Source organism: Streptopelia decaocto (genome assembly GCF_964273445.1).
Source record: "Streptopelia decaocto genome assembly, chromosome: 6".
Taxonomy (NCBI): Eukaryota; Metazoa; Chordata; class Aves; order Columbiformes; family Columbidae; genus Streptopelia; species Streptopelia decaocto.
Genome location: NC_138660.1, coordinates 34,458,298 through 34,483,209, shown reverse-complemented (window position 1 = coordinate 34,483,209; position 24,912 = coordinate 34,458,298). Strand labels below are relative to the sequence as shown.

The following is a 24,912-nucleotide window of genomic DNA, read 5'->3' as shown; positions in this document are numbered from 1 at the left end:
CGTGTCGCAATGACAGAAATGGACTTGGAGTTGCAATTAGTGGCACTGTCATTTTCGGGCGCTCCTGCCAATTAATTAAGCCTGTCAAATGGAAAAACAGCAGCATTCACATGATAATTTATATATAGAGAGACTAGCCTAGCAAAGCTGCCGCTGCAGCCAACAAAATTCCCTCCGAGCGCTTAAAAAAATAATAAAAATATAAAGAAGTGGGGGGGGGGGGGGGGGGGAGAGAGAAAGAAAGTTAAACTGTCCTTGTTATAATTGTTAACTCTGATCGCTCAAGTAGAAGACGGGCTGATTAAAACTCCAAACGAGCCCCTAGCTCGCTTAAATCTCAGAGTCCGGAATGATAGAATCAGAGGAGTTTATTCATACCATTAAGCCCCAGAGAACTTAATTGAAAGAAGAGCATAGCCTGGACCTTGACAAGCGGGAGGTCACAGTAATTGCTGCCGGACATATTTAACATTAAGATAATCAGGCCATTAATTACCCTTTGGATCATTAAATCAGCCAGTTGCAAAATGAAATTTCTGCCTCTATTACTCACTTGAGAGACCACAGGGGTGGCTTTTAATTTATCAGTGAGCTTGAGATACAAAGGACCAGGCTTGGGGAGGAAGGAAAGGGGGAGAAAGGGGGGGGTTTGCTTCAGCAGAGGCAGGAATATCAATCCGCCATGCTTGGTGATCGTGGCAAATTAACTAGGTAAGATAACCTCAGCTTCTAAAGGCAGAAGCTGGGGGTATGTAAATAGATGAGGGCAGACAGGGAGATCAGAGCCTGCACACCACTTAGCAGGATAATAAAGGAAATCATCCTTGATTATCAGTGCTAATTTGGACACTGCCGGTAGCTTGTTATGCGTGTTCTGAGTAGCATTTAATTAATTCAATTGCTTGTTAATGAGGGAAGTGACATGTGGGGAGCAGATGCCACCCAACTGCAGATGGGTTCTGGTCAGCCCTTCACAATAATTTTTTTTTTTTTTTAAATTATTATTTATTTTTAAAAACACCCTTCCCCCACCCCTGAAATGGGAAAGGTGTCAAGCATGGAGGAGCATTCAAAAGGCACAAAACACTGACCTCATCAGGCCAAGAACGGCTAAGAAACCAGACCTGACAATCACGGATAGAGAGGTACCGCTGTTCCCCCAGGCCCTATTTGTAACGCTGCGGCCGTGTGCCAGGAATCAGAGACCAACAGGACCAGAACAGCAATCCAACCGCCAAAAGGAACAAGAAATGAGAGGGAGACAAAACGGAGCATCCTTACAAGATTCAGGATATGCTACTGGAATCTTAACTACTCAGTTTCCCTGGGCTTGCCCTTTATCTGTACTGTCTACAATGAAGGAATAATTATTTTTACAAAAAGAGGTGGCATGGTTTAATATTGTTCATAGACGTCGCTCCCCAGTTATCCCCCAGAAACCAAACCAGTGCATGCTCAGCATAGCGGCCACTAGCCTTGAAATGGCAAGCCACGCTTCAGCTTGGAACTGTAAAAGTCTGCTAAATATAGTTGAGCTGCATAATGTTTTTTCTGACACCATTAAATTCAGTTCATTAGTGAGTGAGGGATCAAACTACATCTTACGTCTTAAGGTGAAAGTCAATTCCCGACACTGCCAGCTCCTGACTCCAGACTTCTCAGGCAGCGTTAAGACCTCTCTATTTTCTTATAACCTTTGGTAACCAGAATAAACAGGGTGACTGCTATGCAAACAGACTACCTGAGCAAAATTGCAGCAGATGCTCTGACCTCCAAGCTCCATTTAAAGAGCTGCTGCTTGGGGCTGCCTCGGCAGGGCTTAAAGCTATGCCTGAGCTTCTACAAACAGCTCATCCCTCACTTTGAAAATGCATTTACAATGGAGTTGGAGGTTCTTCCTATTTATGAATATTTTCAAAAAGATACCAAAATAGTAGAGCCCTTTAACCTCAAGGTTTGCACACAGCTAATGCAAATATTCAGCATCACCTGAGCAGGAGAACAAAAAGCATGGCTGGGATGGTGTCTGGATATCACACTGCCTTCCCTGCGCTTGGCCAGCAGCTTCCAGCTGGTGGAGGTGTCCTTGTTGCTGGCACATCCCAGCAAGGCAGAGATGGAGACCTTGGGAGCTCAGAGGGTGAGGGCCAGGGAGCAGATAATCACCTCCTGGAGCAGGCAGAGGGATGGCAGCAGCTCATCTCATTTGGCAAAGGCCAACACCATCTTAGGAAGCTGACAGTGACAAGCAAGTCTGCAAACCAGAAGCCACATGGGCCAGAATAGTAGGTGAAGAAAGCAAAACACACGAGGTGTGTCCAGAAGAAAGGTAATATCTGGTAGGAGATCTACATGCCAGTGCAAATGGCCCTGGTGAAACACAGCACAGACTCCTCAGGCTGGCTTCACCACGTCTCCAACATTCCTCTGCGGAGCAGTTCTGCCCCTGCCCTGCTGGGTTACTCCTGTGTCACACCACGCACTCCAAATCAATGTTTTAAGAGTGTGCTTAAACACTATCAATAGCAATTAGAGCGGGAAAATCCTGATCTCATCCCCAGACCCAGTTAATTGTCGCAACATTGATTTACTCTAATTTGACTTCTCATTCCAAATTAAACCTGTACTACTGAAGGAGGGACCGCAGGCAAACTCTCCCTGCTCACCCTCTCCCCTCTAAGACAATAAATTTAATATTGAATACACTTGGAAAAAAACCCAGCAGTTGTTGCAGGATCCATACTGAAAGATCTTTTTCTTTTTTCTCCCTTTTTTTTTTCCCTCCTTTCCTGCGAGTAATTAAAAGATGCTTTTCTTGACTAATGATCCCCCTGTTTAGAAATGGGAAGTCGATACTCCTTCACCAGCAGTCAGCTCCAATTTGTCACAGGGCTCACGAAGTTTGAGCGGCGGTTCTCAGGGCTGCTGGTAATTGCTGGAACCAATTACCAGCCTTCCCAAGCTGACCTAATCAGGGACTCACAGACACCACCACTCAGAGGCCAGCTGGTCCCCTTTCCCTTCCACGTGCATGTATTCACACCCACGCTTGGGTCTTCTACAGCTTCGCCAACTTTTGGTGCTCACCGGGAGCTGGTGTTTATTCCTCTTTCCTCCCCGTCATCACGTTAACACCCTCAGTATGAACTCTGCCTCACCTTACTCCATGCTGCTTCATCGGGGACCCCATCGCACCCGGGGTCCCGTAACCTGCGCTGCCTCCTGGTTTAAAGGCAGAGACCATCCAAGGTGTTGCCTTTGATCCAGAGGCACCGAATGACCCAGAGATCTCCCGCTTTTATAAGCTGCCTCTCAGACTTGATGAGACTTGGCACGTGTGAATGTTAGAGGACATACCTGGGCAATAGATTCTTGATGGAAGTAACACGAGTAATGACTTTTGCTACAAAACTTTCAGGCTTTGAGTTCACACCCTCCAACATCAGAACCTTTCTGACCTTCAAAATATGTTTTCAGGTTTATCTTTCCCCATGACGTTCTCGGATAAAGAGTTTCAAAGTAAATTTGAGTGGACTAGGAAAGGGCAGCAGTATGGTATGTTTGATGTGGTTTAAATTTGAATGCTTATCTTATTTTCTAGTGTACAAAATCAAAAATGAAAGCTGCACTCGCAGCCTGGCCACAGCTCTGTGTTCAGAAACATTGGTGACATTTTCCTGAGTAAGAACCCTTAATCATGCTGTGACCTAGAGTAGCCATATGGCAACCCCTCCTAAAAAACATCGGTCTCCCTGGGTCTCTACACCCTTCCCTCTACTCATCAGAAAGGTGTGACATGTCACTGCAGTGATTCAATGATCAGTGCAGACTCCTCCCAAGCGGAAGGGACTGTTTTTGAAACCATGTCAGAGCTTCCAGATTCCTTTTAGTCCAGCATGTAAATGCCCCTCAAGCCTCTCAACCCAAAAGAGTCAGTATCTGTGGAGCAGTCAATAACTATTTTTTTTTCCCCTAGAAAGCCTGTGGGTTTCAACTGATGGCTTCACCTCCAACAGAAAGACAAAACATGAAATGGTGAAACCCACATATGTCTGATCCTCTCTACAAATTTCTGTTAACAGAGGGTCCATCACTGTGCTGACAACTTTTGGTGCTTTGAGGGTGGCACAGTGGAGACAGAAGAGTTGAGAGACATGCCTGTTGTAAAGAAACACGAGAGAAGATTGCAGTCTTTGACTGATGCTTTGTGCTAAGACACGGAATCCATTGGAGGGAAGGTTAAAAAACTCTTCTGTTCTTGTGTTTCCAAGACTTTGTTTGCAAGCACAGAGTCTAAGCAAACATGTGGAAAGTCACAGAGGGTGGCTTAATGAGTATACGAAGTGGAACTGAAAATGGAAGCGCTATGCAGGACCAATGTAAGAAGAGGGGCTGCAGAAGGGAACACAGATACAAACAAGTTCAGGAGAAGCTTGGAGGAAAACACGAGAGTGCTTCTCTCTCCCATCTGATGGGGTTTTGGTGACAACTCCTTAAAGAAAGAGCACGTTGAGCACATGAGCCTCCTCACACAGTGACTCTCTGACTCCAGTTGATCCCAGAGCCCACCAGCATAGGCAGGAACAGCCCCCCACAGCTCTCTTCCCCTTCAGAAGGAGTTTTGCCAAACGCTTCTTTCTTCCCTCGAAGTCCCATGGACTCCCTCCGTCCCTCCTCCACCAGAACCCCAAATCGCAGCTTCCTTGTCACAATTTTACTTGCTTACTTTTTTTTTTTTTTGCCTCATCCCCCAGCAACAAAAAAAGTGGGGGGTTGTTTAACCCCACTTCAGATGCATTGTAGCTGCTTCTGATAGGTTTCCTCTCACAAAAACAGCAGTGAGAAAACGGAATGCACAACCTACATCTAAAGAATTTGAACTTATTTTCTTGCACATCTTGGACAGGTGTACGATGCTAGTACAGACCAAAGTAAAGTATAAAAGAAGGCACACACTTTGAAGACCTTTCAGGTATTTAAGTGAAAAATATCACTTCAGTCCCACTGCAAACAGTAGAAAAAATGGGAGTAGGAAAGCAAGATCACAATTGCTTTGTGGGAAAAGTTTTCACATAATCTTAATTTTACTTTTTCTAACAGTGCTTCCTTCACCTAAGTGTGGACTTGGACACACAGATGGAAACACATATTTATAAAATGAATCTTAACACCTTTTGTTCAAAAATGTTATAGCCGTATAAAAAAATTTCAATTATGTCCCTGGTAAACATAACGGCTGAATGTAAACACAGTGTGCACAAAGAAGAATTAAAATAAGCTCTGACTGTGAAATACAAAGAGAACAAAGTTGATTTTCTATAAGTTAAGCTCACTTCTAAACATAAAAACCTGAATAATTTAATTCAAATGGATGTCTCTCTTTTAATACGTATTTTAGATTTTTCATTATAACATATTTATTATGTGTACACTAAAATATTTTTTAAAAAATCTAACTGATTGTATGCCTTTTCCTTTCCGAAGTATTCAGAATTGAGGTATCTCTCCAGCTCATCTCAGTAATAAGGAGCAACATATATATATTTGTTGGGTGCACCACTACAAGATCTCTGGATTAAAGTAATACTAATGACTGAAAGGCAGCTATAAGTTGATTTCCACCTACCCAATGAAATAATTATATTAGTTATCTAATAATATAAATGTATACAGCAGTCATACAGTTTATGTATGAACAGAACCTCTGTGCAGGACTTTCTGAACATTTTTATATGCACAGTCATTCATCTAAGTAGCCTGATTAATGTACTGGCTTCATTCTCGAAGATGAACCAAAGGTGGCACCACAAATTCATTTTTCAGTGCTAACGAAATAATGCAATAAGAAATAGTTGACTTTATTCCAGACAACAGTACAGACCTACTCCTGCACCATAGGAAGTGGCCCAGGTATATACTCCCAGGTTGTAATTTCACTTGATGTGGTACTGGAAAAAGCAGGATCCAGAGATGCACATAAACAAATCAGAATATAATTCCCTCTGTTTGATTTCTCTCGCATGCAAACATTGAGAGCGAAGCCTCCGCTGTATCACTTGCTACCTCGGATGCCGGCTGCCCCCCTGGAACTCACCCAAAGACAACGGTAATGCGCTTCTGAAGACAACTTCAAAGGTTGTGCAAGGTGGTCCAGAAGGCCCTTATCCTCCTGACCCCCCCGCTGAAATGCAGTCTGCCAGAGGTCACTCTGCTTCCCCCAAGCCAATCCCTTAGTTAAAACCAGTAGCACGTCTCAAATCTACTAAAATCAGGAAAGTATTTTCAAAACATCTTTCTTTGACACTCATCAGATCAATTAAGTATAAAAACCCCCTAGCTTTTGGTAGGATAACATATTGCAGAAAGATTTTCACTGTGTTGAGCTATGAGAGGCAAGTATAACATACTGTTCTAATAGGAAATATATCCCTCCACCAACTTACGGTTTCACGTCTATCACATAAAAAAAAAAAGTAAGCAAGTCCACAGTGAGCAGGACTTTCAACATCATGAGAACCAAAAGACCTGATGGCAAGGTACAAATTCCTGGTGAATTTGAACTACTGAAAGCAGATTATTCATCACAAACTGACAGTCCAAGAGCCAGGAACTTTGTTGCCGACCGAAACAAAGAAACGCATTACACTATAATTTAGATTGAGGAACAACCAGGCAGGGGGTTTCAATCTCCTGCTGTTTTGTCGGTCATTCAGTTGAACAAAAAAATTGTACAGCTGCTGAGGAAACCTTCACAAGAGTGAAAAAGTAACGGGGTCAGGCAACTTTTGACATGTGTTCTTCCTGGGCATGCAGTGAAGATACACACCTAATAATTTTCACAAGGTGTACTCCAGGGGAGAATTTTAGAAGTCCATGTTGTAAAATGTGGTAAGAACCCTATCACCTCTGACTGTAACGCCAAAACGAGGATTTATGTACCCAAAGCTTGCAGCATCCTGCCCGCCCGCTGTGTGCTGTGGTGAGATGGAGTGAGCAAGCCTACCTGGTGGAGTCCGCTGAAGGTTTCATGTGGCCCTGGCTGCTCTCCTCCCAGACGCTGTTTGCCAGCTCGTTTCCAATAGAAGACATCACCTTGATGAGCTCTATCGGCCAGTCATCCAGGTCGAGGGAGCGGACCCGGGAGAGGTGCGTGCCAAGGTTTCGGTGTATACCTGAGCATTCGATACATATGAGGGCTCCCAGATTCAAGCTGGCCCAGTCGGGGTCTACAGGAAAAAGGACACAAGCAATTAGTACAATGAAACACCAAACAAAACTTTCTAGTTAATGTCTGTGGATAAAGATTAGAGGAAAAAGATGCAGGTGTCCTATCCAAAAGCACAGCTGGGAGGTCTTCCAGTAGGGTCAATTTTGCCCTGTGGAGATACTTACTAACCCTTCTGAGAAGCCCTCAAGGAGTAGAAAAAAAACCTGTGTATGTGTGTGGGTGTCTCAAAAGATGTATCATTCAATATCCAATCCCAAGAAAAATATGAATTGGGGAGAAAAGAAACAAAGAAAATAAAAACGCAGTGGCAGGCAGCTGATGATGAAGTCGTGGAGAAATCCCCTCCTTGGGAATCTAGAGCCACTCGTAGCCAATTAGAAGGGAAAAAGGAGGAAAGAAAAAAAAAAAAGAGCGACTAGATACAATGTCTCTGTTGCTAACTATATCAACTCCCTTAATAACCATCTATATCATCACCTGCATATGGCTTTTACATCTAACACACTATGGGGTATGTTTTCATCTCTAAGATCAGGGAGATAAGTACTAAGATGAAAATGTGATACTTTGAACAGTCTCAGTTTTCGTGTATGAGCCAGAAGGATTCCACCGGCACACACACACAAAATAACCCACAAACTATAAGGCTGTGACAAACCTGACAAAAGCCGGGAAATTCAAAGTCATTTCCTGAGACTGGTCACTTTCTTTGTCGCTGTGCTGTGTTATTTAAATCTAGATTTGTATGTATGAATCGCCCTCTCTCCAACAAACATTCATTTTAACAAAAATGCAATGAAAGATGTATGGGAGGAATTTTTGGTGTTTTTTTTTTATTACCCCCTGCTGTCAGATCTTTTTTGCCTTGCCTTACCCTGAGTCTCCTGAAGAACTAGTGGCTATCACTAATGCCAAGCAGGAAAATGTGATTAACTGAGAGGGCAGGCAATTTTTATTCAAATCTAAATAAAATTTAAACCTGATAGAAAATTAATTTCCAGTGTCCTCTTCCATTTGGGGAAATTTAATCCAAAGACTTGTTCACACTTTTATGTAACTTGAAACTTAAAAGTTGTTTATGGCAGCTGAAATATGTTTCCTAGTTCTTTGCCACGTCACATTTGGACAAAGAATATGAGAAGAAAGCAGTTAATTCTAATTGCAAAGTCCAACATTTCATTGAAATGATTGACATTTTTCAGTCGGTCCTTAGAAATCTAAAAACATCCCCAACAGCAAAAATTCCCCATCTTATTTCACTTGAGCAGAGCAACAGACCTTTGGCTTAAAAAGTTCCTGCCCATACCAAGTCTTATACTAGAAATACACAGCATTTCAGATCTCCAAAAGAATAAGGTGAGACAAAATTCCTGCCTGCTTTCCAAGTCCTTGGTAGGACAACCATGACAAACCCCTTTCCCACACCAGTTTTGGTGTCTTGTCAGTGGGAGAACCAGCAGTATATCTGAAACACACTAAAAATCCTGAAATGTGATTTGTCAGTAAAAGCTTAAACAGAGTAAATTATAATTTAAAATTTGCAAATTGTGACTTGGAATGAAATCTCTGTCCCTGACCTGCAAAGGCCATGGTTATCTTCACAAAAATAAGAAGTGCAATGAACTCAAAGAAGCACAAACTCAGAATGAAGCAAGATAAAAAGTACCGATTAATATTTTTCCAATTATTCTAACAAAACTGACATTAAGGATCTCCCGAATACCTCTGTGTACTTGAAGCCCATCTAACCTGTATTTTACTGAACAAATTCTTCAAGTAGTCACCTCCTTCTAATTGACAATGGTGGTAAGATGTAGTAGTCCACCAAAGCCATAACCAAGAAGTGAAACGAAATTTTATCAGGATAGTATTTTAAATTTCAACAATCTGACAACACACGGCTGAGTTTGAAGGTGTCAAACTAAGACAAGCAAGTGTTGAACTCATTACAAACGTCCAGTGAAAAACCAGACTTGTTCATCTTGTTTATACCTGAATAACAAAGAACAAGACAGGGCTCTGATGAGGAGCTTGGACAAGTGGCATCACTTGATGGATTCTGGGAAAAAACCTGACTTGATGTCACTCATGACATTGGTTTCACTGTGTGCACATGAAAAATTGTTCTCAAAAGGATGCACGCTAGACCACAGAAGTCACCACCCACCAATGATTAAGGCAAGTTATAGGAAACTACATGCTCAGGTATGTCCTTGTTTGCAATTCATTGCTCCTACTTGTATCTTCCTCTTCTGATATCTGATTCTTTACAAATCTCATGCTTGAAAATTGTTATCACTGATTTATACAGAAAAGAACCACACATGGTTAGTAAGCCACAACTATTCAGGCTTTTTTTTTTTTTTTTTTTTTTTTTTTTTTTTTTTTATTTCTCCCACAAGATAATAATCGAAAATCAGCTTTTCCTGCTGATGCTAGCAGTATGCTCAGAACACTTACAATCACACAGCAAACTTTTCTCCAGTATGCATACATCCAGATTTGATGGTAAAAGAAAGCAAGCCCATTCAATGCAGCTAGAGGTGCTATAACGCTAATTTCCCTTTGTTTTACTTACAATTAATCAAAAAAACATGAACTTTTTATATCACTGAATATTACCAGATTACAATTGTCAGCTATCCCTATTCTTAAAGGTGTTTTGTTCTCTTCTTTTTTAAAAACCTCCTCCCCACTTTGACTTGCAACTCAATCAGATTGATTATTTGAAGGTGGAAGCTCTTTGAAAAACTCTTTTAGGAGAATAACCCCTTCGCCACCATCTTCTCTTCCCTTTGGACACGAGGTTGCTGATGAAAGGCTTTGCCATGCTAAATCCTGACAAGTTCAGCGGAACAGGGAGGAAGAGAAGAGCCAGGAAAAGAAGGAGAAGCAGGAGGTGAAGGCATCTTGCAAAGAGTTGCAGCAAAGGAGCGAAAAGTTAAGGGTTTTTTTTCCTCTATTCTGAATATAAAATTGAATCTTGTGATGGGTCTGATAGGCTTGCCAGGGCCACCCAAATTACTACTTCAGTATTTGGTAAGTTACTAGACTCCTGAACTAGAAAACTCATGATGAGACTTTCCCTCTTAAAGTACTCCTAGTTTTCTTCTAGAATAGAAAAGACCTAATATTCCATGCTCTCCAGATCTCTTAAAAGAGTGATTCATATTTATCCTTTGGTCTGCTTTTTAAGTACTAAGGCTGGAAGAGCTAAAATCCTTTGGGGACAGAAATTTAGCTGGGTTTGCCTAAGAAATCTGATGAACTTCAGTGCCTTCTCCAGATAGAAGTCAGCACTGGGAGTCCCATGCTCTGGGAAAAGGCAACATCAGTTTCCTTCTGAGACATGAAAGGAGATCTCCTTGGGCAAAACCCCCAGCACTTAAAGACCACTTTGCCTTATCTATTACTCTGGGATGGGAACATTTAAAAAAGGACTTTGAAAAACTTTAGGCTGAGCTTGCCAAAGGACCAAAGGCTGGCACCACAGAGATGCTGCTGGTACTGCTGCTGCTGATTAACATACAACAAGGGAGAAATCCCCTGGTGAAACAAAGTGCTGTGATGAAGTGCTAAAAAGGCAAACGAGCTCTAGAAAGAGGAAGAATGAGACTTCTGAAGTGGAAGATTGATGGCTCTTGAATAGGGCCGAGGGACAACATCTCATGTCCCTTTGCTCCCAAACATCTGGCTTTGTGAAGATGCAAACTACGTAAGCTTTCCATAAGAGCACTGGTATTTGTGATGCTAAAAGGTCTGGGGGTAAGGACTTGCCCAGGAGAGGCAGAAAGGGAAAGAAGGAAATAAAGCAAAGCCCAGCGGAAAAAGCAGCAAGCTGAGGTTGATCTCATGTGAGTGTTTACATTTTAAGATACATCACTTCGGAAATATCTCAGACTTTTCAGAAGGAAAGACAGTGGCCTTATAATCACGGAGGCCAAATAGCAAGAAGAGTTAAAGAGGGTACAAATCATCTCCAAAAATACAAAAATTTAAGAGGTTTCCGTTCAGCTTCCAAGATCACCCCTCCTTCCCCAGAAGCTACACAACCAAGTGTTGAGTGTTGCCAAAAAGGGCAGTCCCACCCTGCCCTCTCCCAGAAACATGTTCTTGGCACATCCCTTCTGCTGGCACCGTGAACGCATGGGCAGCTTGTCCCATGAAGCAACCTGGAAGAAAACCAACCCGGCCAAAATGGGAAAAAGAGAAAAAAAAGTGACCAGTCAGCAGGGTCCAGGAAAATGCCACTCAGAGCTCTACAGACAGACAATCGGTACCACTCCCACTGCGGTCTGCTCATGGCGACTATTTCAAATGAGCTAAATATACATTCAGGTTGCTTGAAGAACTCATCCTTCTCATATACAGCACAGCATCTTATATGACTTTCACTTAAACTATATCAAAACTTTGGTGTAAATCTGAATGACTACCATGTTAGTATGAAAGAACACCAATAAATAAGAATGACTTTGGGCTGTATATTTTAAAATACCAGCCAAAGCATGTTTATTGCATGCTGGATTACTCGCCAGTGGAAGGTAAAGACCTTAATTTATCAATGTTGCCATTATTTCCCTCTGTCTGAGAAAGTCCCTGTGAAATGGCTCTTTGGGATCTCCCTCCAGCAGGTCAACAAGCTGTTCTGGCAGCAACCCAGCCCTGGTGCTCAAAGCCCAGCCCAGCCAGGGGTCACATCCCCGTGCGCTGAACCGCTGGGGACAGGGCAGCTGCCTTTCTTCTTGATCCATCTCCTACAGATGGCATATGAGGATCTGACAGTTTACAAAAGCAACAATTAAAATCAGTCTGTACATGAAGCGCATTTTGCTGGTATGGACTGGAAAAATCTTCTATTTTATTTTTATTTTAAATGGTTGTTAATGTGCTAACCACCTTTCCTTAAAGCCTTCTGAGGACGAGGCAGGTGACAACACATTTGTTTGGTGGACAACCGAATCAGCTAAATTGCTGACTATACAGATAGAAGATTAGTTGTGCAAAAGCACTGGTGCTTATGTATGAATGTTCGTTTTAAAGTTAACTGGGATGTTAGAATGTCTTACACCAGTAGTCAAAATCCTAAAGGGCAAGTCTTAAAAAAAATTATACTCAAAGAAAAATAAATTAATATTTTTCCATTTTAAGCACATGTAAAAATCACAAGAAAAGTTCTGACTTTCAAATATCAAAGAAATAAAAATGCACAAGTTCTCAATCCTTCTTCTTCTACAACTAATTGCTTTAGAGGAAGAGTACTTCCTTTTTGTGGCTTTGTTGCAAACCCCTGGAACTAAAGAGCACCAGAATAATGACCTCAGCTGGGGTTAGTGAGGTGAACCGCAGCTCAAAGTATTATCGAGAACACTTCTCTGAACACTATGTTTTAAAAAATATCTAAAAAAGGGAAAGAAGCATAAAGGGGAGAAAAAAAATATCCCAAATCAGTTTTCTAGTATCCAGATATAATGAGCAATGACTTTGGTGTATTCTGACAAGTAATCCTAAAAAAAAAAGCAAACAAAAAAACAAAAAAACACCAATCAAGCTGTACCTCTTTGAAAATATTACCATGGCACACATGGCCCCTCCACACAAAGTACGAGGAAAATCGAAGTAACTGATGTCAAACAGCAAACTTCTTTTTCCCTTTCTTCAAAGGAAAGTGAAGAAATGCTGACATTTAAAGTGGCATGTGAAACAACAAGAAGAAAAAATTAGGATGCATCTGACATAGTGTATATTAAACACAAATTAAAATAAGCCTGATTAAGCAAACTCCATAATGAAGAAGAAACGTACAGACAACATCTGGAACATAATACTGAAAAAGACAAAGCCTATGGCAAGCGTTCACCTAAGTCTCGGCCAAGAAGTTGTTTCAGCCAAGGGCAGAAGCTAGTTTTCTGAAGGCAGGTCTCCGTACTTACTTTGTGCTTCACAGTCCACGCAGTGGGAATTGCCTCTGATGTTCCTGATGGACTGAAGGGCCATGGCCTCATTCTGACTCGTCAGACGGGACTGTGGACACATAAAGAAATGCATAAGCAACAAATAAAAACCCAATAAAATTAGATAACGCAACTGTCAGCTGAACGAATGGCAAAACCCAAAGCTTAGACCAAGAATGAATGAATGTGATCAAGGACCCTCAAAATCCTTAGTTTGCTTCTCAAGCCATGGTGATACATCGGTATACACAAGAACTGCAAGTCTGTGCTTGCCAAGCAGGGACTTCTCTTTGTTCCCATGTTTCTTGACAGCTCAGGATTTCTCCCAGGGCGCTCTCCACCCTGGGTAGGAGCTCCCAGTGCCCTGGGGTCTCCAGCCTGGATTCTAACAACTGGGGGGGACCACACAGAGGAAAATCAAGCTTGAAAATCAACCTTGCTATTCACAAGAACAGTAGTCACAGTGTAGGTTTGGTTCTTGAGATAAATTAGGTAAGAGTATTATTTTATAAAATCAATTTCTTTTATTGATGTGTATGCTTTTGCTAATGAAGACTAAGGCATGGTTTGCAAAAGCAACTGAAACCTTTTTATCATCAAAAGGTCAGATTTACAGACAGCTCCCATTTAAATCCTCTCCATGTTGGCCTGCCAATGACCTCTACTTGGACCTGGAAAGACTGTCATGATGTACAAAAAGTTCAGCCCTACTCAAATAAACTGTCTTGTGGGCTTTCTGAGAAGGAATTTGTTAGCTGCAGCACATGAGGGACTCTTTGCAATGAACTGATTTAAACAGGATGAGGACCAGGTCTTAAGCATGGCCATGTGGAGGTATGCCCTCCTGATCTATCCATAGGACACCTACTAAACCTCTCCAACTAAATGCACTTTGCTATTTAATCTAGTACTTCTGACATGTTTTGAGACCTCAGTAATATTTGAGAGAAAGAAAAAAACCTTTCTGAGCATCGTAGTGGGTTTAATATACAATCCAAAAAGCTCCCTGTACATGTAAAATCTTATTAACCGGTTATCTCCTTTCAAAAGAATATTTAATATACACAAAGGCCAATCCACTCTGTGGGTACTGCATAGTAAATATTACCACCCACTCTTTCCTCTTTTGTACTAGTAATTTTATGTAGGTGTTAATGTACAAATTTCCTCTATTGTGCTCCCTTAACACATATAGTTGAATGTGTAAATCCATGAAAGACAAAAAAAACATAACCGGTGTTTTTTCTCTATCTCAGAAATACATGTTGGAAATAAATACATTTTAAACAATATGGTAAGTAATTTATATCATGATGATGATAACTACTGATGTCTGATCTACCCTGGTAGCAGGCATTCATTTCAAAATATAAGCCTCCTCCTCACAATAGAAAAGTCATTAATGACATCTTGTTAGGTAGATAATGTTATAGCATCTATATGTCTGAATAATTACTCCTCACTTCTCTCCCTCCACTACCACTCAACACTTTGCTCTCTAGTTGTGAAGTGTTTGCAAACACAGACTCAAGAAGCAGAAGTTCTCCTGCCCTTCCAAAAATGAGCAATGGCTGAAGAAGTCTCAGATTTTAAACATTTATTTACTTATTTTGTCAGGAAAGGAGAACAAATTACTTTTGTCATCATATGAAAGCATTGCAAGGTAGAAGGCCTGTTCCTCTCCAGCGATGTTCATCTTCCCCCAAAAAGCTTTGATAAACTGTTTCAGGATTTGCTTTCTATTAGTTGAGTCACAAAACCATAAAAAAAATTAATTCAATGTAATTAAAGAAAAATTGCGCATAGGCTTCATAAGGCAACAGACACAAAAGCAACAGCTTAGTTTTGATTCCTGTGATTCCTTCTTCACAGCAGAGTCTTAACGCTGAACATTACTGCACATTTCTGGTTAGGCCAACCAGAATGTTTAGTTAAATTTTGCCATGCAGGAGAGCTCAGTAGATTTAACTAGAGATTTGACTATTAAATATGCTGGTTTGGGGATCTGCCTCCACTTTTCTCCGAGTCAGGCTTTTCCTAAAGGGTCTTGTGCAGACCTCTAGCCTGAAACAACCCTGAATCTGCAGCTGTGACTGCACTGTACAAGTCCATGACCACACCCTGACATTCAGTCAAAATCTTAAGAGCAATACCAAAGGCAAAAAATATAATCCAGGAAATCTGTTAGTTCAATTGCTGTAAAAAATAACCTGTAAAAGAGGCTACAGCACCAGCTGTCTTGAAATATCCAAGACACGCATACAGATCTAACGCTGCTCCATCATGTGCCTAATACCTGCATGTTGCTAGTACAGGTTTAAAATTCAAAGTTCCTTATTATGCTTTCCTTTCAAAGCTCAACCAACCATTATTTTCGGTATTACTTTGTGTACCATACCTTGTTCTTGCTGCTCTCACATGACTGTAAACTGGCCAAGATCTGACTCTCTATGGCTTGTACCCACGCATCTCTTTCTTCATATGTGGTAGCTTCAAAGTGCCAAGTCTGGCCGGTGAGAGAGACAATGATAAACTCAAAGTTTTCTTCTTGTTCTGAAAAAAACACGCAAAAGGAAAAAAAAAAATAAGTTTAGGGATATCAATAGCGAGGCCTAAGTAATCTTGGTTGATGAGCATTTCTGCAATGTAAAAAGCAAACACAGGTCTGGACATTGAGGTTTGAGGTTAGATATATCCAACTACCTACCCTGCTCTTGCACAAGGCATCAGAAAACGACCTGTGGATCCACTGCTTTTTCTCTCCAAATGTTATGTAGATAAAGTACTGTTTTGGGTAAATATTCAGTTCCTGCGTGTGCTTGTGGTTTTCGTATTGAGTCTATACCTTTCCTGAACACAAAGCAGCTAACAAGCATAATTTGGATTATAACCTGAAGTGCTAAGAGCTATGTAATGTAACAAATGAAGTGCGTCACAAAATAACTTAAAAGACGAATGAACTATAAAGAATCAACAACACAGAAAATTTGACAATTTACCCTCTTCCTTCAAACACTTGTTTACATCTACAGATGTATTAAAAGTGGATGTGTGCATCTTCTTGTCTACAGCATAAATACATTGGGCTGTAATACAGGATTAAAATCAGTTCAAGCTATTCGACATTCACGTGCGACATGGGAGATGAGACAATGATCAGAGGAACTAGCAGAAAGGGTCAATGAAATATCCTTGGGGCTACTAGAGTATAAAGACAAATATTCAGGCCAGAGGATGGCAGCATATGAAAATACCAGCAGAACTGAACTAAACGGACACACGCTCCAACTACACATGGGACATAGAAGTCAAATTAAAAAAAAAAATAAAATAAAAAAATCAAGGAAGTTGAAACAGAGTGAGTGGAATTGGGAAGGGCAGGCATGAAGCATGAAAGGAACAGAATAATAGAGCACAAAGTTCTGGTGAACATCAGCCATAATGGGCCTTGGAAAGAGCATTTACATCTGCTTGTCTGCTAATGACTTATTATATATTCAGAGCCATGAAACTCCTGCGTTACCTTGTCATCCATAAGCATGCAAAGCTAAGTGACAAATCTGGCACTAGCTTTAACGACGGTACTGCTGCTCACTGGCAGTCATTTTCTCAAAGTGTAGGACAACTGGTTTTCTTTGATAAACTCCATGCTACCAAGGCGAGCACCTACACTGCTTTAATGAAGCCTCAAAAAATAGCAGGTTACTTTGCACCTTGAGGTGAGAATAAACATGGAGGTGAAGGTTATTTTCACGTGCATGAGCTGCATGAACCAGCAGTTTTACTGAAAAAAGTAGCATGTGGGATAAGTGGGGAAAAAAAAAAAAAAGAGAAATGATGCAACTGTACAGCTATAACTACTTTTCACTCTAGCAACACTGTGTTAATAACAAACACGCAGAATCATTATCCAATACGCTATGATTAAATAATGGAAAAACCCATATTTATCAAACGGAGCTTTCGAGAGTTTATGAGAAAGATGGAAGAGGAACCATTCAACAATGTAAGAAATTACGTTCCGTCTTGTGCCCTGTCTCCTCGGGGACAGCACAGTTATGGTCTTCTGCAGCAGCCCCTTATAGAGTCCAATCTAGGATATTTATTTTTCTTGGGCTTTTCAGTGGCTTCTAAGTGATAAAACTTCATGCTCCCATACACCATCCTACATAAGCCAAAGGCCTGAAGGAGTTGCCTGCTATAGAAAACAGGCATCTTACCACCTCAAGTTAAAAATTCCCTACACTCCTTTTCAAGCAGGTTGGGGGGCTCATAAGGATGCAAAGACACAGAACGGTGTGACAAGAGAGAAGACTTCTTCAGCACATGTGGCAGGGCTGTCTTCTCAATGCATAACAAGTATACGTGATATATAGCTAATACTCAACAAGTATATACAGTGCAACTTCAGAGAGATAATCCTGCACTAATCCTGTACCAGTTCATCCCAGCATTTAAGTACTAGGTGACTTTACAGTATTACAATTCCAGACCTTAAAAGAAATATACACAATCACAATGCAGCATCACTGAATGCTCCTGTCTCCTGTTTGCGGATAATGCTGATCATATACATGAAGCTGGTTTGCTCAGGAAGGGCTTATGAGAAATTAACTCTGCAATTCAGCCAGCATGCCCTTTAAAAGCGAGGTTCAAACACTGTCCTTGCAGTGGTACCTCTGCAAGCTTCATTTTCCAGAAACGCTACACAGTTATCCCCCTGCTTATGGGAGACCTACGGCAGGGGACACAAACTGGCTGTTCAGGTGACAAGTGCAATTCAGGAAACACCTCCAGACGTTTCCAGTGGTTGGTCTTTTATACGCCAGTCTTCTTTTCTCAAAGGAGCAGCTCCTGTGTTTCATCTCCTGACCTTTTCTGCTGTGACCAACTGGCACTGGTGACAGAAGCTGCAAAGACCTTGCACAGCCTTTGTGGCTCTGGATCGCAAAGTCCATGTAACAAGCTGGCGAGTCTGTCCCAGGACGGCCCCGCCATTGGTTCCGATGGCTGCAGTGCGTTTTAAGGCTGGGAGGATTTGCGTTTCATCAGCAACTTAACTGAAAACTTGGTCATCATTGATGATCTATTAAAAACATACAAGTTTTCACTCTCTGATACCACCGAAGATTCAGATGAAAAGCAACTGTGCCAGTTGAAGATGTGTTCAATAATACATTTTCTGCTTAAATACAAGGTTGTGGGTTTGGTTTGTTCGTTTTTGTTTTTGTAAGTACAGTTGTGAAACAAAGCAGCAGCAGTGCAACCCACAGCGCAACGCCTACAGAAGATGAGCAGCGAACACACACATCCTTAACCACCACACACACGGACAGGACGATCCTGGCAGCATAATGAAATTGTTCAGTTTTACTCTTCAGTAAAATTATAGGTTGTACTATTTAAATCCCTGTGAGCCCAATCACAAAATTTTATTAAACAGTTTTCCACGTTTAACAGTTATTCATAGAAAGGTCCACTATAATAGTATTTTAGCACCATCAACCTGTCGAAATCAACCTGCCCAATTACTCCAAACTACATTAATAACACCGGATATTACGCTAATTGTGTCCAGTTTCTATGCAGACGAGGTCCCGCGGGGCTAATTTTGCATCCTCAGGGGCAAGCAACTCAGCCATCAACCTGATTTCACTAGGAATCCCTCCTCATTACACAGGTCCAGGCTATCAAACTTTTTTTCTAAAAAAAAAGGTTAATGGGCCAATCAGTTATCAATTATTTCCTGGAAAGCCAGCAGACAAATGGTTAAAGTGTGAAGAACCAGCTGCAACTGATCTCCATTTGGAAGTTACCATCAACAGGAGATGTCTACAATTTTGTTGTTGTTTGGTTGGTGTGTATATATATATATATACACACATATTTAAGTGTAAGGGGTGGCTAGGATGGGAAATTAGCTGAAACTATAAGGTTAGGACGATACAGAATCTAAAGCTCAAGTGATTTTTTTTTTTTCAGAGTACCAGTGGCAGTGGGCATGCAATCCTTGGATTTTAGGAAAATCACCACACCATCATAACCTACACACCACTTCCCAGAAGCTACACAGTACTGCTGTTTACGCTGCACATATTGTTTTCACCATCATCTTTTCATGGTAAAGTTACTGCATTTAACTCAAGATTTATTTTGCTCTGCCAGAAGACAGACGCTGCTACAGCCCACCCACTTATGGAAAACAAGATATAAGATTTCTTAGAAGCAAAGGATTGTGCAAGGAAAAACAAACATTTAGGCATGGTCTCACTGCATTCCCACACCAATGCCTTTGTTTATTGTATGTAACAGAGATCAGATTCGGAAAACTACACTGAAAATAGCGACAGGATACAATTAGTCTGTAACTTGTTCCAGAGAACTCAATTAAGTCGACTAAAATGTAGGGAAAACACATGTCCAGAAACAGTTATGCCTCTGGTGTCCTGTAGGAGCCGTTTTAAATGGTGTGCATATATCAGGTTTTTTTGCAATTTCCGCTTCCCACATCTTTTATTCTCAGTATTAAGAACTGCATAAATCAACACTGACACCTTGCACCAGTGGTGGGTAACCACAAACACAATTTGACATTAACAGAAGACAAGGGCCCTTTTCCACCAGGCACTCTATGGTCAGAAATTATATCCATCACAAAAGTTTGCTTTTAAACAAAAAATAGTTATATTTTCCCACGGGTATAAAACAAAGCCTTGCCAGGCTTACTGCATTTTTCGTAGGCACACATGAGTATTTTGAAAGAATTAGAAATAAAACTGCATCTTCTGGCTTCCAACCAACCTCTTTCACTAGATGCCAGAGTGTGCATTTGCATCTTTGTCCAATGGAGTTTTCATCAGATGATCCTGGTGCTGCTGCTAACTGATAGTAACTCACCGTGCACATCTGGTGGATGATGCCACTCGCACAGGAAACACTTTCCAGAAACAAGGCGTCAAGTGCAGAACCAAAAGATTCTCAATGGCCTATTTCAAATACCTGCGAAGCACCTTCAAGAGCTGAGGTTACAGCTCGAAACCCAACCAAGCCTGCCTCAAGTAACACTGAGACCTATTTAAACTCCCTTTTTATCATGCCCTCCTCCCTCTCTCAAAAATCGCTTCTGTTCAAGCACCCTTCCTTAACAACCCTTCATCTTGTCAAAAGGATGAGAATGAAAAACTGCCGAGGTGCCCTAGCAATCAACGTTAGATGTTTACAATATACAATTTGTTTACAACAAAGGCACATGTTATTTACGTACTGTATAATGTTAACTATCATTACCTTCTGCCACTTGGTGTAAATTATCCCTGTAAGTTGGAAGATAAGTATGTTTATTAGCAGCCTCAATTAAGGAAATATTTGTGCCATGTCCCACTGGGCATGACTATGCTAATACTTCTCTCCCCTTTCCAAACCCAGTGTCTAAATCTAATTAGTTTTGAAAATCAACCCTATCAGGACAGTATAGCTCTGCTATCGGTCGCCCACAGCTCTTGATAAAGGTTGCGTTCCACTGGAAGAATTTTTCAGTGGTGCTGCTTTATATCGCTACACGTGAGTGACAAACTGGTGATGAAAGGCGGGTTTCTAGCTCAAGGGACTAAGCACCCCCCACCATATGTATTTGTTTTATTTGGATGCCAAGACGTGGTTTGAAAAATCCATGAAGTAATTTTTAAATGCTGTTCACATAGTACAAAAGTCTACACTTGCATTAGGTGTTTCCTAACACATTTCAAGGCTGCGGTTTACTTTTAAAATTACACGTGTTTCAAAGCTGCAGGGCTTGCTTAACCAAGAGGCGTTGCAAAGCCCAGTGTATTGGGCAGAGCTTACCTCGGGTGCTCTGAACAGCTTCCCTCTCCATCTGCCATGGTGAGCAAAAGTGAATTTTCTGCACAGGCACAGCACCACGGCACCAAAGGCATCACTAACTTGTTTAAAAAAGGAAGTTTGGGAGCTAATGAATATGCAGAAGAAAAGTTTTCCATGAGAGCCTGGCAACTCTGATGCAGGACTGTTTAACATGTCACGTATGTAACTTGAAGAGTGGAAAAATGAGGATTTAATATCTTTATGCGTGTTAAACCATAGCACGCAGAGCACAGCCATTTAACTTTGTAACAATATTTCTTTCCCCTCTGCTGCAAAATCTGCTTATATAGGAAAAATAATTCTGTATTTTAGTAACATTGCTATAATAGCAGGTACAAGCTACTCCAGCTTTTCTTAAAACCAGAGTGGGGTCTGTTTTAAGTGTAACACACTCATATCACATACTTTCCCCATAGAGAATCAAAGGGTTGATTAAAGCCTGGCTGCCTGAAATAAGGAACAGGTGGGACTTTTTCATTTGTCAGCGGTTCCCTATAGAAGAAAACCCCAAATCTGAAAATGGAGAGTTTTAGGCAAACTGCAAATTGAACAAAAGTGAAATTTCATGCAAACATATGAAACTGATGAAGGAAGAAGGGAGGACAGAGCTGTACAATGCCACGCTTTTCTCTGCCCTGCGTCCTTCAGCTGTGATTTCGCACCCAGGCACCTCTGTGAGAAACCTGCCCTTCCTCGCTCCTCTGGGACCAGGACAGGACAGATCAGCAGCAAATGTAATCTTTTTGCTATCAAATAGCCAAGAGAGAGGAGCCACACTCAGGGAGGACTCTCAGCTTTGCACGATGTACAGCAAGAGGTGACCCTGTGTAAGCACGAGAGATGCACCACGCTGAGGACTGTCCCTACACCTGCTTCTGCCAAGCATCTACAAAACATCTGCACATCTCTTCATCTCAATCATAGATTTTGCTACCTGGAAGCATACAGAATACCTAAAAATAATAGGGCTGGCATTAAAAATGATTGGAAAGCATGCTTTCTAGATCAACCTTTCAAAAATGGAACTGTACATGATGGGAATAGTTTTGGTCTGTAAAAAGGTGTAAGTGCAATTGAGCAAGCATGCACTAAACACCAAAGCAGATTTGTTATTCCGGACTGTCATTTCCTATCACTGTTCTCCTTTTTGAAGGCATAATTATCTAAACATGTGGCTTTTAATACTTACAATGCTCATTAACTCAACATTTGCATGTCTCACCATCCCAGCTTTCACACAAAGGCTTAAGGTACCAGCTCAAAGATGCAAAACTATGAAGAACATTGAACATTCAGTTTTTAGGGGGGATAATACTTCCAAAAAAAAGATACATTTGCCAAATTTCAGAATTTCTTTTTGATGATATATCTCAAAACTCTTTGGACCATGGCTATCTTGTTCCCATATGCTTATCCAAGGTGCCTTTGATAACTTAGTTTGATCAGTAAGATAAAAAGATTCTTCAAACTAGATAGGGCCTAGAAAAATGAAATCTCGATCTGTAAAACACAAGGGAATTCTTTATACTTGTTTCCCTGTTGCAATTTAATAACAGGTAGATATAAAATCACAAGCTTCTCAAGCACTAAACCTGTAACAACAAATGTGCCCACACACTGATTAGAAGAAAAATCTGGCTGGGAGGTGAAAAACAGCAAATAAATACAAAATTACAAATCATTAAAAAGTATCTAGTTAGTTTCCTATTATATTGGGGAAAAAAAACCCAAACGTGCTAATGTCCAACAATCATTTTCTCTCATTTCCTATTTTCTCATTTCATACTCGAAAAGATAACAAAAGGATCAAAAGAGACAGTTTTACAACTATTCCTCTGAAAGGTAATAATTTTACATTTACACTGAGAAATAAAACAAAATTATAATTAATAAAAAAGCTTCCTTAACAAGCTGCATTACAATCACACTTTCGTTTCCTACGTACACTTTGTTTGGCAGTGAGAGCAAGGCATCCGACAGCAATACAGCCATAATTGTGCAAAAAAAGGACGGTGATATAAATCACCAAAGGTTAATGATCAGGATGTGAACAGAGGGACTTGTTTACAGAAATAGCATGCAATTTAAAATTTACAAGAGATTTAATGCTACTGCTTGGCAATCACTAAAATCAACAGCCCAGAAAACAGTGACATTAAGAAAAATATTACAGTTATAATCATTCCAAAATAAGTCAATTAGTGTTAGGGCATGCGCTTGTGATTACTTGACCCATTTGGTTCGCACTTAAGTGAAGAAAAAAAAAATCCCCCTCCCTTATACTGAGATTACTGAGTTGTGACCTATTTTGCATTCCCTATTTCTTACACCATCCCTCATACATGCTGTTGGAGATGGTAGCAGAGGTGTATTTTTTTCTCTCCTTGCCTGGCTTCCAAGTAATTCTGACCTTTCACATTTGTAATAATAAAAAAAAAAAAAAAAAAAGAAGGAAGTTTATAATTGTGTTGTTCAAATGAATGGGGAGGGGGGAAATAAAATTCAATGTGCTATTATACAAAAGCCATGACGGCTGTCTTAGGTGGAAAAAAAGCAATGTAAGTCAATTTGTGAACTTTGGCACCGGGTGACCTTTAGAAATACAACAATATACAGAATTTACAAGCAAGAGTAGCACATGCAAATGACCCGGCACTGTCTCGCCTTTGGATTAGAGCTGCAAAGAGCATTATGGAGAAGGCTTGCACAAAACAAATTAAGACTGTTACTTAAATGTCACGGCACACTATTGTATTTGGCTACAGATCATTACACCTGATACTAACACTTTTAAAAACTGTAATAACTTGGGAAATATTACGTTGAGTGCCCACATGTAGAAAGGGAAAATATATATATATATAAAAATAAATAAAAGAAGAAAATGGGTTCCTGAAGTAATTTAAACATCACCACTCCACGACTAGAGGGAAAGGTCAAAATTTAAGTAAGCTGAAAGGAACATGAATGGTAAAATAAAACGCACAAACAAAAAGATGAAAAGACCAACTGGAATGACTCTGCAAACACGAGATGAAAGCACGCATGCTTTGGGCAAATTTGATTTCCATGCCCACACTGGGTAAGGGAGAGGTGCAAGGAAGGAGATTTTTGGAAAAGCGGGTTGAAAAAAGGGGTAAGAGAGGAGGTGTTCATCTAAAACGGGTGGGTTTGTTACCTTCGGTGTTGGTGCTGCTGCTGCTGTATATATTTCGCAGGCTACCAACACGGTTTAGTTTCCAAGCTTTGCGTTTGGCTGCATCCAGAGAGCAGAAGGGGAAGAGAAAAAAAAAAACAAAAGAGAATAAAAATAAAGAAAAAGGAGGAAAAAAATAAATGAAAAGGGGGAGAAAAGAAACATCAAAATAGCATGTGAAGTAAAATACAAGCACAAGCCTGTTAACACGTGAACAGCTACACACAGAAAATGCACACAGGACCATACAGCCTCTCCAATCCACGGACAATACGGAAAGCCCCTTATCGAGAGTGATCCTTTAAGTCTCTACAACATGACACGATTTGACAAGATTAAATGGATCTGCTATTGGAATAGACAAAAACAGACCAGTAGAAGTAAAAAAATGCAAGAAGTATTTGTACAGAGGTTACACGACTAGACAAAACAGCTACTGTAAAATGGGACTTAATTAATAACAAAACACAGCCAGACAAGAGCTCATTTTGCTCCAAAAGCCTGTATTGATCCCTCAGTGCCTGTAGTTCACCTTTAAAACACCTTTTTACATCATCACCTTTAAAAGCTGAGGTGATGATGCAAATCCTTAAAACAAAAAAGCATGTTATTTCTAGCATTGAGCTGAGAGGCATGATGTAACTATTTTGAAA

General features: G+C 40.7%; 1 protein-coding gene across 7 annotated transcripts in view; it reads right to left on the bottom strand.

Moving 5' to 3' along the window:
• The window catches only part of AGAP1 (ArfGAP with GTPase domain, ankyrin repeat and PH domain 1), a 365,836-nt gene that overhangs the window by 37,099 nt on the left and 303,825 nt on the right, over positions 1-24,912 (bottom strand). For all 7 annotated transcript variants that reach the window (XM_082055530.1, XM_082055531.1, XM_082055532.1 and 4 more), the window contains 3 exons: positions 15,581-15,735; positions 13,162-13,252; positions 7,004-7,226 (listed from right to left, as the gene is read on the bottom strand). In XM_082055530.1, the coding sequence (XP_081911656.1) occupies positions 7,004-7,226; positions 13,162-13,252; positions 15,581-15,735 (469 nt within the window). The remainder of the gene's footprint in view (positions 1-7,003; positions 7,227-13,161; positions 13,253-15,580; positions 15,736-24,912) is intronic.